General features: G+C 50.4%; 1 protein-coding gene across 4 annotated transcripts in view; it reads right to left on the bottom strand.

Annotated features, from left to right (window-relative positions):
* Pitpnm3 (PITPNM family member 3) overlaps positions 1-19,260 on the bottom strand; it is a 92,344-nt gene that overhangs the window by 72,188 nt on the left and 896 nt on the right. For 2 of the 4 annotated variants that reach the window (XM_015985833.3, XM_076542823.1), the window contains exons 2-3: positions 4,992-5,033; positions 2,513-2,608 (exon numbers count right to left, since the gene is read on the bottom strand). In XM_015985833.3, coding sequence (XP_015841319.1) covers positions 2,513-2,608; positions 4,992-5,033 — 138 coding nt within the window. Of the gene's footprint in view, positions 1-2,512; positions 2,609-4,991; positions 5,034-10,266; positions 10,322-19,260 lie in introns of those variants that run through there. The other 2 variants (XM_042282335.1, XM_015985836.3) reach the window with 2 other exon arrangements.

The raw sequence follows: 19,260 nt of genomic DNA on the forward strand, positions 1-19,260 counted from the left end.
GCACTCAGGTCCCTGTACTTGCAAGGCAAACACATTACCAGCTGAGCTACCCTTCCAGTCCTCTCTCCAGTTTTGATTTGCCTTCCTTGATGAGTGACGGTATTGAGCGACTTTTCACCTGTGTGTTTGCCACTCGAACATCCTCTGCGATGAAGTGCCTATGGCTTTGTGTTGTTTTCATAGCAATTCCTGATGAATTTTCTTAGCTTGTGCATTGTCTTCTCCCGTTCCACCTGTTGTCTAAGGCAAAGCTCCATGAGGACTGGAATGTGGTCTGTCTTCAATCTCTACACTGAGGGTGGGGGATCAACACTGGTTGAACATATACTCAATAAATACTTGAGAAAGAAGGGGTACATGAGGTAGAATTCTACACCCCCTGCTCTGCTACAGTCTGAAGCCCTAAATAAATCCCCTGCCTCAGTTTCTCACCTTGTAAAATGGGAGCAGACTGTGAAGACGGCTTAGCTAGTAACATGCTTGCTGTGTGAGCGCCTTGGTTTGATCCCCAACACCCATGTAAAAGGCTGGGTAATCTGTAATGCCAGAGCTGGGGAGATGGAGACAAGTGGGTCTCCGGGACTCTTTGACTAGCCTGGCTAGTCTAATTGGTGTTCCTCAAGCCAATGAAAGACCCTGTCTCCAAAACCAAGGTAGACAGCACCTGAAGAACGACCCTCGAGGTTGATTTCTATTGTCTATGCACAAACACATGCACACATAAACATATCACATGTGCAGACATGTTGCACACAAATACACACAAACACATCGAAGACCTTGAGGGGCATCCCAGCTCTTATCTGATCTGGGTTTGAGGCCCCGCCTGGAGGGAGAGAAAAGAAGGAGCTGACAAGACAAAGAGAGGAAGGAACAAAGATGTGCCGCAGAGACAGGGGAGCGCATGGGAAGGCCAAGTTCACGGAGATTGCGGAGGGGAGAGCAGACACAGCTGAGGGCAGCTGAGAGACAGTGGTCCCAGGGATGGGGGCAGGAAAGATCTCCAGCTGTTCACAGGGGAGATGGGTCAGCAGGCCCAAGACACACATGACCCGGTGCCACCCACAGATGCTTGCCTCTGCAGCATGCCATCACAGCAGCTAGGGACACACAGCCCTGATGAACTGCAGCAATATTGAAATGAAACTCTTCTGCGTATCAAAATATTGAAGCTGTGTTGTCACACTGTGGGCTAGTTGCTATGGAGAAACGCAGCCCTGGCAGCCACTCCAATCAGACACCAAGGGAAGATGGGAAATGAGCCCCCAACGGGCTGGTTTAGGGACAGCATTGGGGAGAGGTTTCCCTGCCCAGAGCCAAGGATGGGGAAGCCTTGAGTAGGGATAGTCACTGGCATCCAGCCAGTTTCCCCCCAAAATCCCCTGAACCCCAATATTTGGGAAATATTCTCCAACTGGGGATATACAGAACTGATAGGGGAAACTGAGCCCCCAAGAAGGGGAAAGGCATACCTGAAGCCAAAGTCAGGGTCATGTTCAGGCCAGTCCCCGCTGACCTGTTCTGGGTCTAGATGCTGTCTAGCACCATCTGTCTGTCTTCAAGATCATGTTTAACAAGCATTTTAAACTAGCCTCATTCCAAATAAGTCAACACCTTAGCCTTGGTGATGTCCCAGGGTGAGACTAACAAGGCTAGAAGGCACCAGGACCCTCTTCATCCAGGATCAGGGCTAGCAGGGTTTTTCACCACTCGCACCCAGCCTGGCTCAGCACGACCAACCTCTCTTCTCTCCTAATTCCAGACTGACTCGCCTCCCACCCCTGCATCTGCCTGGTACAATCACACCTTGGCTCCTGTGTTCCCTCCACCTGAAACGCCCCTCTTGGGGTCCCTCTGGGTGTTGTTTGGATGCCCACTATCTGTCACAGCTCCCCTGAGCATCGCTGGTGGTTCTCTTCCTATCTGTGAGGCCTGTCTTAGAAGACATGTAGATACTGTAGGCATCCCGGACCAGTCTCATCCATCCCTCCTTTCCCCTTAGTGCACCACCTCCAACCACCACCACCACATGGGCCTCCCTTCAGAGCCAAAATATTCCTCAGTCTTTCCTAATTCGGAGCCACCATACCTGCCGTCACATCTGTCTGGAAGGCTCTTTCTTCTCCTCACCTGGCAAGCTCCTCCTTCCCACCTCTGCAGAAAGGGTACCCTGCCCACATCAAGGCCGGTGCCCTGGCTGCATTCTCCCTCATGTCAGAAGGTACATTTTTCTTGATGACATCACTCCCATCAGTGGCCTTTGTAGTGTCTCGTGACATTTGCCTCTCGAGCTAGACTATATGGTGATGAGGGCACCATACTCCATGGTCTCCCAACCACCTCACACACATTAGGAGCTTTAAACAATATTCCAAATCCCACCCATTGTCTAAGTATGGAGTGGGAAACTGCAAGTGTGGGTGGAGGAGGTACCAGTCCTCAGCAGGCATCCACTTTTTAGGACTTCTCCAAGGGTCACCCAACTGGTGGTGTGGAGAGGGAGCTCACTCACCTCTAGCATCAAAGAATTCGTCATCTGAACTCTCCACCGAATCACTGAGGACATTCCGAAGGTGCCAGGAGGCACCGCCACCCGGGGAAGGGCCACCTACCAAAGAGAGCATATGTGTTAGTCGAGACTAAGAGAATGACCCGATACGGTGGGGTCAGTCCCGGGCCCCTCAGATAAAGGTCAGCTACATCCTCCATGTCTGAGTTCTCCCCCTCTGTAGCCTCAGACCACACTAATCCTTCTCACCACAGTGTTTTCGTTTAAGTCCAAAAACTCTGAGGAAGCTCCACAGGGAAAGAGTTGAGGGGAAGATGAGAGACCTAGCCAAGGAGACAGTATATTGGTCAGCAGACGTTGAGCCATGGTAATAAATTATCTCAGCTCTTTATAGCAGCACTGATTCACTTCCACTTCCACGGGTCAGATAAGACGCTTCTCATCATTCTCGCTCCAAGGGGCCACCACCTTATGATGTCACCATCTCCAAATGAGATGTCAAGGTCTGGTGAAGCAAGGAAATGCAGAACATCATGCCCAGTTTTCAACTCTTCTGCCCAGAAATGGCATGCTCTGTTCACATTTCATTGGCCAAGTCACATGGGAAGACCAGGCATCCTGTTGACCACCAAAGATGTCAGCCACACACAGCACATGCAGGCCATGACAGGACTCAGCACTACCCACATCTGAGTGAGGAGGGACATGACTGAGGATGTGTCCTGTCTCTGCCATTAGCAATCTGAAAAGCCATTCCCTGTCCATCCCAGCCTCAGTTTCCCCACTGCAGACAATCAATCTCCAGCTGAATGGATAAGAAAGTCTATGCTCAGTGCTCAAGTTTCAAGAGGCTCAGAAATGGCAGCAGTTACTATCAGTTTCCTCGGAGAGCAGCATGCAGGGCTAAGGGCCCCCCAGAGCAGAGAGGAAACATGGACACCGAGAGTGGTCCCTTACACCAAACTCTGCCCCGTCATACATCCTGCCCTGGGGCCAAATGGAAATAGGGCAAGAACACAGTTGGCACCTATTCTCCCCATCCCCCGCTCTCTAGTTCTCTCTGTTCAGCACTTTGGGGCTCCCATGGGACCAGCATGCACATGAAGCCCTCTGCATACACACTCCAAGGCCTGTGAGATGCAAGAGATTGCAGGTAGATTGCAATCTGGCTTGAGAATGAAAACCATGGAAGTGGTAGAAGAAAATCAACCTGGTTAATTTTCCTGCGGAAGTTCCCAAAGACAGAGGCATAACTTGTTCATCATAGCATTTCAAGTGATACCAATACTGCAAGAGAAACCCCAGTGTTCATGTCCAGGAGATGAGCTATACACATCCATACACAGCCATATGAGATTCCCAGCAACTGCTGAAAGAATGGAGTAGTGCTTTAGGAGCTGACATGGAAAGATGCCCATGGAGTATGGTTAGGAGAAATACACAAGAAAGTTCCAGAACATTCTTTTGACCTCCTTTTTAAAAATCACATACACCTGCATACTGAGGGATATGTGTGGCATGTCGGTTAAGGGCTCGGGCCTGGGTTCAAGCTCAGGCCTTGCCTCTTAGAAGCTGTGTAATGTCAAGTGAGTTGCCTCTCCTCTCTGTGCCTCAGTTTCTTCATCTAGACTGTGGGACTAGTCCATGCCAGCCTTATGAGCTTATTGCAAAGATTAAACAAAATGCATTGAAAAGCTTAGCATCATGTCTTGCAAAGATCAAGTGTTTGGAACAGTAATTATTACATAAATACACTTCCGGAGGTGTTAAAATGTTTGGGAGGACACATGCCAAGATGCCGTTTATAAACATTTATCTCTATGGAGTGGAATTTGATAAGAGACAGAGGAAACTCAGCTTTAACACTGCGTGTGTAATCTTATATGATTAACAAGATTTTTGTCTCCTTTTACCAGTTATAAGTGGCACCTTCCCCACATTAACATCTTTGGAACTGGGTGGTGACTTAGGGGGATGGTACATCATGAGCTAAATAGCATCATTCATTCCTTCTCCTCACTGATATGTAAAATAAGGCTGCATCCTATAGTTTGTGCATGTTCCGTTTAAAAAAAAAAACAGTAAAATCAACATGCAGTGGGGTACATCTTCCCTGGGGCAGAGGCTTTGGCCACAGAGGGCTGGGAGCTAATACCAACAATGCTCCTGTCTCAGCTTCCCCATCTGTATGATAAGAAACATGATTAAAGATCCTCCATGGGAAAAAAATGTACCTCTGAATCTAGAGGAGTCCATCTGGAACACAGTTGGTACTGAGAACCATGAGAGGTGGACTCCTCCCCAGTGCTCAAGCAAGGAGCACCTTACAATGCACTCTGTGGGAACCTGCTACAGCCTCAGTTCACCCCATCCCACCAACCTGCAGGATGCTGGCACTGCTCCCCACCCTGTGCATGAACAGTTTTTGGAGAGGCCAGCCCTCCTGCCCTGCCCTGCCCAGCACAAACTCCCAGACACATACCCAGGTTATGCTCTATGGTTTGCAGCCAAGAGAGAGAACATTCTGAAACACAAAAGGGCAGAGGTCACAGGAAGCACCGACGTGGAATCCTCTCTAGATGCAAAGTCATTTCTGCCCCCACACTTTCTATGGAGCCCCTCGAAACTTCAGCAGGACAGGGACACTCGGTTTCCCACCCTTAAGGCCCGGGTTTACTGAAAGGAGGTCTGATTGTGACTTTCTGCCATGGATATGAAACTATTTTCCAAATGTATGTGGAAGTTTTGGGCTAGTGCAATAAGACAAGAAAAAAATGGAAAATATAGATTGCAAAACAAGAAACAAACCCGAGTCTATTCTGAGATCACATGATCATCTACACAGAAAGCAAAAACTCCACAGAAAGAAAAACTACTGGAACTAGTGCTTGAGTACAACATGACCACAGGAACCGAGATTAATATGCAAGAATTCACTGCATTTCTACACACTAATAACAAACAGCTGGAATTTGATTTATACCTAAATATTTTTGTGATATGGTAAATACAATTGTCTTCTCATTTTCAAATATATGTAGAGATTTTTGTGACTCCAAAACACAACCAGTGGGGCTAGAGAGATGCATCAGAAGTTAAAAACACACGCAGCTCTTGCAAAGGACCCAACTTCCATTCCTGCATCAGGAGGCTCTGGACTGCCTGTACTCCAGCTCAGGGGGATCTGACTCCTTTGTCCTGCAAAGGCCCTGCACTCCTGAGCACTGACTCACACCCAGACACACACACACACACACACACGAAAATAAAAATAAATATGAAAAAAAATAAGAATTTAAAAATAGTGGCCAGGCAGTGGTAGCACACACCTTTAATCCCACCACTTGGGAAGCAAAGGCAGGGAGATCTCTGAGTTCGAGGCCAGCCTGGTCTACAGAGCTAGTTCCAGGACAGCCAGGGCTACACAGAGAAATCCTGTCTCAAACAACAACAACAACAACAAATCATTTAAAACTTGTCCCAAACTTACATTAACTTCATTAATACAGTTTTCTCAAGACACAGGTGTCAGTTATTAAAATTATCATATAGCCTATATGAATACATACTGTATATCGATATACAAACATCCCTTACTATCTGAGTCTATTTCATTCCTAAGAAGTAAGAGCTTGCTTGAGGGGTAAGAAAAGTGTTGTCATCCTTGTCTATTCAACTGCTGCACTTGGGACAGTGAACAGTGAGCACTGTCCTCATGGAGCCATCTGGAGAGTTGCTAGGGTCTCTCTGGTTCCTGAGTTTGAATAGCCAGAGATGAGTGACAGGCCTCTGCACATGGAGATGCTCACACACATACCATATGTGCAAGTGCAAAGGCATGGGCATTCCAGCCAACCTCCTGCTTCTGGCATGTGCCACAGCCTGAGAAAAAGAGAAGAGGGCTCATCATCCTCACAGCAGCCCCCAGTACCGGCCATATCATCTGAGGTCACTGCAACATTCCGAGGGTCCCCAGAGGGCACTGGGGCAGGAGCAGGAAGACCCTGTCAGGGGGAGCAAGTTCTCCCAGCTGGAATGGAGCAATGAAGAGGCTGGTGGGCATCAAAGGAAGCTGCCATCCACCCACAGGCACTGCCAGGAGTGCTGGGGACACTATGGTGAATAAAAGGGACAGGGTGGGATTTCTGCCACGCTCACGTCCTAAGAGGCTGCCGAGAGGCCCCCTGGATCACCTAAAGAACAAAAATCACCCCATGGGAGAAGGTGCTACAAACTTAGACCTGTCCCTTTCCACCTCTTCCTTCCGCAAGTGTTTCTAACAGCGTCATCACTGCCTGGAAAAGACAGGCACATGCATGGGTCTGTTACCCAGCCTGGATCATGGGAAGCACCTGCTGACACATGCTAGTTTTGCATGTGAGCCAACCTGGCAGCTCCCTTCTTCTGCAGTTCACAGCAGCTCTCTTCTCTGATGATAACTTCACCATCCACTGTGTTCAAATTGTATCTTTGAGTTGATTTTCAAGTGTGCGTTTTGACATCACGAATAGCCTCCTTGTTTTCTTCCTTCCTTCCTTTCTTTTTTCTGCTTTTTGTTTTGTTTTGTTTTTGTTTTTCAAGACAGGGTTTCTCTATGTAGCCTTGGCTGTCCTGGAACTAGATCTGTACAGAAGGCTGGCCTCGAACTCACAGATCTGCCTGCTTCTGCCTCCCAAGTGCTGTGATTAAAGGTGTGTGCTACCACTGCCCAGCACTCTCCTTGCTTTCAAACTACATGCCTGCATTCTTTTTAATGTGTACTGTAGGTCTGTTTAAAGAAGACACCAGGCCTTCTCTCCCATTGGTAGAGTCTACCCAAAACCACTTCTGTAAAGGTAACCGGGGACTCCAGCTATATATACTTTGCTGGCTGGTTTCGTGTGCCAATTTGACACAAGCTGGAGTCATCAGAGAGGAAGGAGCCTCAGTTGAGGAAATGACTCCATGAGATCCAGCTCTGAGGCATCTTCTCAATTAGTGACTAATGGGGGAAGGTCTAGCCCATGGTGGGTGGTGCCATCCCTGGGCTCATAGTCCTGGGTTCTATAAGAAAGCAGGCTGAAGAAGCCAGGGGAAACAAGCCAGTAAGCAGCAACCTTCCACGGCCTCTGCATCGGCTCCTGTTCCAGGTTCCTGCCTTGTTCCTATCTTGACTTCCTTTGGTGCTGAACATGAAAGTGTAAGCTGAATTAACCCTTCCCTCCCCAACTTGCTTTTGGGTCATGGTGTTTCATCACAATAGAAATCCTAATGAGGATATATACCTAATATAAAAAAGAACATGGAGCCAGGTGTGATGGCAAAACTTTAATCCCAGTACTCAGTAGGCAGAGGCAGACAGATCTCTGTCAGTTCTGGGCCAGCTGAGTATACATAGTGAGTTCCAAGCCAGCCAGAGCTACATAGTGAGATTCTATCTTTAAAAAAAAAATTTAAATAAAATAAAAAATAAAAATAAACCTATAAGAATGGTCATGTTAAGAAGTAGCTGTCAAGGTTATCAAGATGGCTCAGCAGGTAAGGGTGATTGCCATCCAAGCCTGCAGATCTGCATTTGATCCTGGACTCCACACAGTAGAAGATAATCAGCTCCCTGAAAGTTGTGGCAAATGTATGCCTACACACATACATGTGCATGTGTACACACACACACACACAAAAATAAATAAATAAATAAATAAATAAATAAATAAATAAATAAATAAATAAATAAATAAATAAATGTAAAAAATATATATTCAAAAGAAGCAACTGGCTCCTGGATGGGAGAGGACAGTCTGTGGACAGGCCCTCCTATACATTGACGGACCCTCCTGTACGCCATTTTAGCCAATGGCAAAGATCATATTTCAAAGGAGGAAAAGAGCCCAGGAGGCTGTCTGAGGGGGAGACTGCTTGGAAAAGATATCAGGCAAGCTGGGAACTGAATGATGAGAAAGACCAGACACACAAAGCAAGTGTGTGTGTGTGTGTGTGTGTGTGTGTGTGTGTTCCTTGAGGGGTGTGAGCTCTCAGCCCTCCATTCTGCCTTCCCAGGATTGTTCCTACATTACAGGCAATCAGTTGCCAGGCATGGGTAAAAGTTCTGCACAGAGCTTGGAGCGTGGGCTTTTGAGTGACACGACCTTGCCTTCACTCACTTCTCTATAATTCAAAGCAAATTAACCTTCTCGGGGCCTCAGTTTTTCTCATCTCTCAAATGGGCATCATGAGCCTTCCTTCATTGTTACAAGATTTTGATTTAAGATCAGCCACCAGAGTTTCCAGCCCACTGCCTGGGGGAAGACTTTGTCATCCATAGACCGGAGACTCAAGGCAGAGAACGAATACCCAAGGAACTTCTAGCTGCTGCCAGGGGACTCCTTCAGGCTTATGTCTTCTAAGACTCAGCATGAGGACAATTACCTAAAACCTGAAATCAGCATCAAGGAGAAGAGACCACCTAAGCCCCGCCTACAGAGAAACTACTGCTACTCCACAGTCCCAAGCTGGGCCTGCAGGAGGGGGCTGTTAGAGCCATCCTCAATCTGCCTCCAGACCCACCAGCCCCCCTACCTCAGGCCCAGTGTGGTGTCTAAGAACTTGTGACAGGCCTGAGTTTCTCCTACATGAGTAAAGCCAGACCACCAGCTCAGATCACTGGCTCCATCTCAGGCCCCACATCTATAATAGACAGAAAGGCAGGCACAGCCAGACAGGAGTCTTCTGCTCTGTCCTAAAGGACCTCAGGTCAGCCTCGCCTGAAGGCGGAGTGCCCTCTTTAAGGAGACACCGCCCTGTGCTTAGGAGCCCTGGCTAGAGGAGAAGCCACCCCACAGGAAGGAGACGGGAGTAGAGGCCAATGCTTCCTGGGCCAAACCTTAGGCCAGATGGTGCCTGGAGGGAGGAGGGGCACGGAGAGGAACTGGAACCATCCTGGCCCTTTGGAGTGCTGGCTCAAGGCACAGCCCTGCTCTGCCTGGCATAGAGCATCCTTGGGCCAGATTCCATGCAAGTGCTTTCGGTCCAGGCAGGGTCACACAGGGGTGGACCACACCCCAAGAAGAGACCTAGTGCCCTTTCTTGGGGAGGAGACCCAAGCTGAGTCTCAAAAGAAAAAGTGAGCAGGGAGGACATGGGCAGAATAGGGCCCGGGAAAGGCATGACCACAGTGGCGGCCATTTCCAGGCAAAGAGGACATAGAACTCCCCACCTCCCAGTTAGTGACTCAGTATGTCAGAATCAGGAAAGGACCACGGACATTTGCTGGGAGCCATGACTCTGGGATATCCAAATAACATACATGACTCCTAGATCCCAAGATGAAGGAAGTGCCTCTGAGCATGGCTTGGGTTGCACAGCCCAGGGCCTGTCTATACTCATACCTGCCTGCCTGGCAGTGACTGTTGCCCCACGGCATCTGAAACTGTCCTGGTGGCACTGATACACTGCAACACCGGTGTGTCAGCAGAGAAGGTGACAGGGAGGTGAGGTTACAATCCTTAGCAGACATCCCTACTCACCATCATGCTCACATAGACAAGCGGGCTCTATAAGCTGGTGCCGCAGTTGAAGTCCTGGCCATTAGTGTGGCTGAAATGTGTTCTGGTCTGGGCACACACACACACACACACACACACACACACACACACACACTTAGAAACACATCACTGATCCTCATATGACAGTGGGGCCTCAAAGTCAGGAGGCAGCCTGTGGAGTATGGTACTTTATGGATGGAGCCTGAGGGAGGATCTACAGACAGACAGGTGACTGACCCCGTCTTTCCCACTGCTTCTGCGGCCATCTCATCCTCATCCTCATCCTCCTCATCCTTCTTCTCCTCCTCCTCTTCTTTCTCTGATACCTTCCTCCTCCCTTCAGGGAGCCTGCCCACTTCCATTGGCCTTGTTCCAAGCTTAGATATTTACCAATTATGTTGTGCCTCAGTTTCTCCTCTGTAAAACAGGGATAATGGTCATACTTACATCACAAGTAATGAAGAGGTTAAATGAGTGAATATTTGAGAAAGGCTCAGCATAGTACCCAGTCTCCATTGCTGCCATAACAGGGCGTGTTAAGGGGCTGCCAAGATGACTCCGTGGGTAAAGGCACTTACTGTGAAAGCCTGATGACCCTTGTTTGATCCCCAGAACCTACATAGCAGAATGAGAGAATCAGTTCCTGCAAATCGACCTCTGATCTCCACACGTGTCTGACACACACACACACACACACACACACACACACACACACACACACACTAAATAAAGTGGAAAAAAAATCAGTAAAGGAACGTGTGAAATGGAATAAGAAGCCACGAATATCCAGGGGCTTTTCTTTGCTTATTTCTTAAGCGGAAATTTCTAAGAGCAGGCCGCTCTCCTGGGGCCCCTGGAATGGGAGCTGCCCCTCTCCTCTCCTCCCACCATCTGGCCCTAGCCACACTGGCCACTGGGAACTTTCCATGTTTCTCCCTCCTCCTCCAGGCCTTTAGTGGGGCCTCCATTCTCCACCCCATTCCTGCTAGGAGAAGGGGAGGCACTTCCCTGCTCCCAGGCTGGACTGGGGCCTGATTCCTCACCAGTGTCCCACCACAGACAGTCACTGTCTGCATCCCTGTCATCCTGCCCCCCTGGACCATGGGCTTCCCCACAGGAGACACCTGGCAGGAACCCTTTCCAGGCCCATAGTCTCTCCCTGCACAGGGCTGTGTGATAAAAGTTCTCTTGAAGCTCAGCATGAACAGCACAGGAAGGACCTCAGGAAGGTTGCTCTCTGGAGAGCATACCCCGAGCTGTGCCCTCAGGCCCCCTTTGTAGGTCAGGGTGAGAATGGGGACCAGACAGTCCAGGGACAACCAACTCATGCTTGGCCTTCAAGGGGCTGTGTGGCCACCCAGGGAGGGATGAGAGGCCAGGAGAAGCTGCTTCCAGAAAAAGGCATTATTGAAGGAAACCAGCGCTGGTCGGGGGTTGGTTGCTATAGAAACAGTCCTAACTATCTCCTAAAATGCTAGATGTGCCACTGATGAGCTGTGTGCTGATCTCTTTCAGGGGACTGTCAGGAACCCCAAAGGGGCTGTGTGCTATGGTACCCAGCTTCAGGAGCCAGCATCCTGAAGGATCCTGAAGGAGAGATCAGCTTTCAGGACAACCAAGTAGATCCAGTCCATGGGGAGCACACCCAAGGGCTGGGGGTGAGTCTTCAAGATGCAGAATCATCCCAACAACAACTGGAGTCCTTAAACCAACAATGGCCTAAACCTTGACCTCAACCATATCCTAAACCTTAGATTCAGCCATTAACTAGGACCTGAGTCTGACCACATGACAAGTGACAAGACCGGACACAGGAGGAACCCAGCCATGGCCGTACATGGCACCCAGTCTAGATCCAGGGCCACATCTAATAATTTGCAGGCTTATCCAACCTGTAGCCTAAAGCCCACATGTGACTAGGGAGCACTATGATTGTGGTCTAATACAAAACTGTAAAATTTTTAACATATTAGGAGATTTTTATTTTGTAACTCCATTGCATAGATCTCAAGAATTAACTTTGTAGGTAACAATATCACACCACAATATCATAAGGTTGTTTATGCCTAAAGAATGTTTTTGCAGGCCAGGCATGGTGGCACATGCCTTTAATCCCAGCACTTAGGAGGCAGAGGCAGGCAGATCTCTATTTGTTCAAGGCCAGCTTGGTCTACAAAGCAAGTTCCAGGCTAGGCAGGGCCACACAGAGAAACCCTGTCTCAAAAAACGAAGAAAAGAAAAGAATGTTTTTGTAGCACATTGTAGACACTATACTGCATTTTATACATTGCAGGAGTTTCTATGACCTGTTGCCTTCCCAAGTGCAGGGATGTCCCTGCAAGGAGGAGTTCAGGGGGAGGGGGAGGGTGGGTACAGTGCAGGGACTAGAACCTTGGTCTCCATGCCTGGCCCAGTTGGCCAAACCAGTTGCTTTGGGAAAGATGTGCTTTTGAAGACCTGCTGGTAACTTATAAATATGCCATTTAAATACCCCTTAATTACCTTATTTAGGAGATAATGAGTGATTAATAGCTTTGGCTATCTATTGTACTTTCATTTGCTCTGCCAATTCGACTCCCAACAGTTCTGAATTCTCTGGAACAGTTTCCCCAAGGCCCAGATGTCCCCCCATGTCCCTCCAGGCTCTTGTTTCATAAGGCAGAAGTTGTCTCCTCTACCACATAGGAAACTCTCCATAGCACCTGCCACTGTGTCACATGTGGGAGAACATGGGGCAGCCTGGGGTGTTGGGACAGAGGATGGCATGCTCCTTAACCATCCCAGGACCCCTCTGTAGAGACCAGGGAATAAGGATTTGACATCTGTGTATCCAGCCAGTGGATAAAGAGACTCCTCGGGGGATGCTGTACGCTCTTGCAGGAACCACCACCTCAGTGAGATGGCCAGCGTTTGGTAAGGGCACCAAAGGCTGCCATCAGCAGGAAGCAAACCGCAAGAAAGAACAGCTCTCTGCCACACCCCAACAACGGCCAGTGTGACCCCATATGGGCACCCCATTCCACCTGCAGCTCCCAGACTGTAAGGATGGGCTTCAAGGTGATCTCTGCCCTCAGGCCCCTCCATTTGGTGCCAAATCACAGTGCCAGCAATTGCCAGTGAGCCAGCGAAGCCCCGGAGGCGGGCTGGATAATTCTGTCTTCACTGCCCCAGATTATACTACGCAAGAAGGAAACAAAACACAGCAAAGGATAAACACATTCCCCACACCAGGCCCTAATAGGAGGCTCAAAATAGCTATGCTGCCAGGGGTGACTCCAGAATTGCTGAGCTCAGACCAGGCTCATAAAGGGAAGCCACAGCAGAGCTGAAGGGAGTTCTGATCCAGAAGGATGGCACTTGGGACCAATCTGGAACAATCCAGAAAAGGTCAAATGTGTTGACCAAGGTATGCATGAAGACAGGCTCCTAGGACACGCTCAGAGCCTTCCAGCTGCCAGCCCACCTTGAGCTCATGGTCACAAAAGTCTGTAGACCTAAGTCTGTCCCTGAGGAGGGCAGGAGGGCAGTGACGTGCTCTGCAAATACCCAGAGCCGAACAAACACAGCGTCAGCAACAGCCGGCTCAGAAGAGGCCTCTCCATCCACCAGAACTCGGCGCCCCTCCCAGACGGAGCCCAGTGTGTTTCTATTTCTGCTTTCAACCCTTGTTTGGCATCCCTAGCCAACAGACGGGCCACTTCTCCTGCCTCCAGAATAATGGGTCATGGGGAGGTGGCACACCTCCTCACTGGCCACGCCTGCCCCAACACACCTAGCGACAGCCTGACACAGGGAGACCCCCCACATCAGCCTCCTACACCCAGATGCATGGGCCAACCTCTCACCCCCAGGCACTCAAGTGCACCCATACTGTGACCCACTCCAGCCACAGACAGCCCCACCATGCCACCAAACACGTGTCTTGTCAGCCTCAAACTGAAAGCTGATTGTTCCACTGGCTCAAAGCCTGGCCCCATCTGGGGTATGCTGGAGGAAGCGGGTCAGCTGACTAGGTCCCCCTGCAGGGACCCAGCTCTTACCTAGAGCCAAGACAAGCGGGGTGACCCTGTCACCCTACCCACATGCGTACCCCAGTTGGGGGCTGTGGCCACACAGCTGTGCAGGCCTCCGCAGGCACACGTGGGACCTTGGAGGTGGCATTTACCTCCGGAGTGACTCACTAAGGCTCCCATTCCTTGGGAAAGGGGGTGCAATTTAGCATTTTCTTTCTCTTTAGAAAACAAGAATTTTAAAAGAGAGCGAGTAGAGAGATTTGAGGGAGTGGGTGGGGAGCTCGGATCTCATTTGATTTCCAAACTTATTTGCTATGCATTCTCTCCTACCCCTCCCACTCCCAAACCTCTCCCTAGGGGGGCCCTGGCCACCCTCTTCCATGAGACTCGGTGACAAGCTGAAGTCAGAGACCCCCCCCCCAGAAGGCTTAGGCTGTGAATATCCTTGACTCCCCAGGGATCCTCAACCCTCAACTCCCCCAGATGCCATCCACATGAGGTGAGGCCCTTTCCTAGAACAGTCAAGACAGATAGACCCTAGGGAGAGGGTGGGTAGAAGAGAAAGCACAGATAGAGCTGCACAGCACTTCCAGCCCCTCCCGAAACCCACACTCTTCTTCCTCATTCCTTTCTACAGATGCAAAAGCTGAGGCTCAGAGAGGGCTGTTCAAGGTCAACCCATGCCAGGTTAGACAATATAATGTTGGATGCAAGAATGGAAAGAGTCCTGCTTGCTAGTCTCAGTCTGCCTCCAAGTCCATGGGTGAGTCTAGAACCAGATGGTCAACCTTCCTGAGGTTCAGTTTCCCCATCTACAAAATAGGAACAACATTATGATTGTATGTGTGCCCATTCCCTCATTTGTACCCCTCCGAACCCCCTGCCCCACCTCTGCAAAGAGGTGCTCTCTGGCCATCAGAAGGGAAATAATGTGGTGGGCTTCCATAAAAAGGAGCCAGATGCAAACCCCTGGTTCTCTCTTCCTTTCTGTAAGCCAGGCATCTCAGAGTATCCCTGGGAAGTGTCTGGTTCTTTCTTAGAAACCTCCAGTTCCCGGAGCCTTGGTTCCTGGAGTTCATATCCCCGCCCTTGGTTCAGAGGAGGACCCTTTGCCTCTCAGACTCTGCCTCCCATCATAAATTTTTAAATTAGATTTATTGATCTTATTTTATGTGTGAGTGTTTTGTGTGTGTGTGTGTGTGTGTGTGTGTGTGTGTGTGTGTGTGTGTGTGTGTGTACCATGTGTGTGCTTGGTGCCTACAGAGGAGGTCAGAAGAGGGCATCAGATCCCCTGGAACTGGAGTTATAGATGGTGGTGAATCCTCATATGGATGCTGGGAATTGGACTTGGGTCCTTTTCAAGAGCAACAAGTGCTCTTAACCACTGAGCCATCTCTTTACACACACACACACACACACACACACACACACACACACACCCCTGATGAATTTTTAACAGGCAGACTAAAAGTCTCCAAACTTCTTCTGGCTAGGAACTACCACAGTTTACTGTGATGTACCCTACCCAGCAGCTGCAGACACAGCCCCAGAGAGCAAGAGAGAGAGCATCTAGCTGTCTTTAGTATGCTATATGCTCTACCCAATGCTATACCCCAACACAGACCAAGGCACAGGGGCCTCCAATGGGAGTGAGGCGCTCCAGACCCAGGGTCCTATGCTAAAAGCAGAGCTTCTGTTTGACCTGTACCATCTTTGCCCATACACTAACACCACACCAGGATTAAGGGGTTGTGAAGGGTCTCAAACTACGGCCTGTGTGTCAGCCGCGGTGACAAGCGATTTTTACCGAGACGACAATTTCACACCAGAACCTAAGCGCTAACCTGACTGCAGCCAGCCCAGAAAGGCTTCCTGGAGGCAGAGTTTGAGGAAGTCCTGGAGTCTGACATTGCAAAGGGGGACTGTAGTCCCCTTGCAGAAGTGATGGCCTTGCCAAGATACACAGGTGCCCTGTGTATCCTGGTGCCCTAGGCCTGGGAGTTTCCCACATGTGCCTCAGTTCTCCTGCCCTCTTCCCAGAGTGCAAGACCGGCCCTGGTCCCTTCCAGAGGTGAGAATACATACCCACCTCCTAGAGCACTCATATCTGCTATTACCTTTTCTTGTGACCTTGAACACACATATAGGCCTCAGTGTCTCCTTAATCAGGGCTTTGAACCTGAGTGTATGCAAGCATCCCTCCTTGCCCCCCCCCCATGTATCAGATTGGTATTTTAGTGCCATTGCTTGTTGCACCCCCCTTAGCCAGCTCCTTCTCCTAAGGCTAGAACCTGGAAGTGGCACAAACTGGTTCGTCCAGCCTGGAATGCCTGCCCAGCCCTGTGGCATGGGCTCTGGGCTCTCCAAACGTTGCTACCCTTCTCCTAGAGCTTCACAAACTCTATTGGCCACTTGCTGTGTGTCTGTGGAGCCTAAGAACCCAGGTCTCCCATTTGCACTAGCCTGGGGATAGACTCACCCTACTGGCCCACTAGGATAGAGAGAGGTGGGGATAGCAAGGTTCACAGGAAGGGAGGGGCAGGACTGCTGCCAGAAGGCAGCCAGCGCAAGCCCTTCCCAACAGAGGCAGCTCCCGGGCTGGCAGCCCTCCAGCCTCCAGAGCCCTCACAGTGTGCCAGAGGGATTTGTCCAAACGCACAAGGCTTACCACCTCGCTGCTGGCCCCCATGCTCTCTGGAGTTCCTGCCTACCTCTGCAGCAAGTCTCTAGGAACCCAGCACCCCAGCCAGCTGGGTTTCTCTGTAGCAGCTCCTGTACACTTGCTCTTTCCCCCTTTATCCAGCCTCCCAGCCTTTGCTCAAGCTTCTGCAGAACCAGAAAGCCTGGCCCTTGCCACCATCCTGTCCAAACTCTGCTAGCCTCGAGGAGCCAGCTAGAGAATCCAGCCTTCACTCCTTCAGTCTGCTGCCTCCTCTGACCCATGGGTGTCTCTGTACAGAGAACTGTCATTTCCTTTACAGACTCCCAGTCCTCTCCTCCTCCCCATCATTGGTTTTCATTTGTCCATGGAGCACGACCAAGGAGTGTTCTTCCTTCCCAAGTATTGGGGATGGCCAACTATGATGATTCCTAGGTGGCTGAGGTTGTCCCAGAGGTTGGAAACTGGTAATAATCAAGTTGGATCCACTCTCTACAAATTAATCTCATCCTTTCTGGGATCTGCTTACATTTTCTCTTGTACCTGGGTTCTCCTAGCTACACGAAAGTCCTTGAACTGTTTTTCTTCCACTCCTGGCACTCCTGGCACAGCTGGCACAGCCATGGCTGGCTGCTCAGGCTGCACACCGTACAACTCTAGCACTGCCTGCCAATCACCGTGATGTGATGACCTGGAGTCAGGTACCACAACAGCCCCAGGACCTAAATCCCATCTCTTCCCTCAGCAACTGGGCTATTGGCCAGTTTTCCGAGGAAACCCCACACAATCCAGGAAGCAGACCCTTTCCTCATGGGCAAGATTTCCCACACCCTCTACACAAGACCTGCAAGCCTCCCTTTATTCTAGTCTCACCTCTCAGATCCTTCTGCCTTTGGGTCTGCGGGTGGTCATAAGCTGCCACCCATCTTGGGCATCCCTTCCTTGGATCTCAGTTTCCTCAGCTCTGAACAGAAGGACTCGGCGCCCTCTGCTCTAAAGCTCACCTACTCTAGTTCAACATAAATGTGGTTGGTGAGAGAGACCAGACTTCCCTCTATACTGTGCCTTTTTAAGTCACTGGGTTTAGGCAGCTAAAGAAGAGAAGGGACGTTAGCAAGCTGCCAAAGTTGCCTGGAAGAGCTGAGAAGGGACAAGTAGTCAGATCTTGCCAGAGGTCATCTGCAGAGCTCCTTGGGGTGGCAGCTGAGTAAGGGATAGAGGCGGCCCCAGACAGTGGAGTCACAGAGGAGGGAAGTCTGGCTTGCCCTGAGGGAAAGGACTGGGTGTGAAATCACAAAGTTGGAGAGCAGCTCCAGGTTTAGCAGTGTTGGGAGGCCTGGCAACTTCTTCACCTTTCACCGGGTACTCATCCCCATGGACCTCAGCCAGGGACCAAAGGACCTGGGGCTGCCCCTCCCCCAGAATGGGGGGTGTGGAGGGTGGAAATATTCCTTAGCATCCAAACAACTTGGTCTTGCATCCATGCTTTGCCTAGACCCTCTCAGCCACCTCGAGTGAGCTATTTGCCTCTGAAGGTTTTAAAAAGGGGAGTGCCGCCCTACCTCTCAGGATCATGGGGCAGTAAAGGGCTTTAGCACATTACTTGGTGCACAGTACAAGAAGAGATTGCTTTAACTGCCGTTGCTACTGTGGTGCCCTGACAAAAGACCTGGAACCAGGTGTCCAGAACTGTGCACACACATGAGCACATGCAAAGGGGCCAGCAGACAGGAGCACATGCCCTCCCTTTGTGGAGAGCAGGGGTAGGGAGGGACTAAGGCAGGAGAGAGAAGGGAGCAGAGAGCCATTTCCAGCCTCCTGGTGTCATCACTGTGCCTCCCTCAGGAGGGCAGGGGAGGGAAGTGGGAAAGGGGGTGTTTAGATGCATTTGGTTCTTGCTGTCTCACACAACCAGCCTCTCCCTGATAAGATTCCTCTGTAATAACACGGAGTATAGTCTCAGGCACCTGATTCACAAGGCCAGCGCAAGTCCAAGGACTGGGACCTGTCCCCGGGTCACAGACAGCTCAGTGGCACTCACGTCTAGAGTGTAGACAGATGGCCATGTTCATTCCATCTTTACCATGCCTTATGGGTGGAGAAGTGGCGTTCACACCAGCCCCACCGGGATGGCATGGCACCTGCCAACGTCACAGGCTGGGTGTGAGTTCATGGCAGATTCTCACACGCCAGCTCCCAAGCTAAGGACTGCTGAAACCAGCCTTGCCTGTGTGGCCAGCCCTGTGAACACAGGTTTTCCTCAACTTGGCCTCTCAGGGTACGGTGGGGGCCCAGGGTGCAGATTGGGAAATAGGGGGCTGAATCTGGTCCCCTCCAGGTCCCAGCCAACTCAGGGCCTGGCACCAGAGCAGATGCTGGTGAATGAACGCCTGGCTGGATGAATGAAGGAATGACTAACACCCACTCCCTGAGATCCTTGGGCTATAAGCACTGAGCTTGCGGGAGAGCAGAGCCCATGGGACCCTAGCAGAGGCCCCGCCTGCCTAACCTGGCACCTAGGCTCTGCCTCCAGGTCGGGTGGGGGGCGGGGCGGCTCCC

Source organism: Peromyscus maniculatus, chromosome 8, assembly GCF_049852395.1.
Source record: "Peromyscus maniculatus bairdii isolate BWxNUB_F1_BW_parent chromosome 8, HU_Pman_BW_mat_3.1, whole genome shotgun sequence".
Taxonomy (NCBI): Eukaryota; Metazoa; Chordata; class Mammalia; order Rodentia; family Cricetidae; genus Peromyscus; species Peromyscus maniculatus.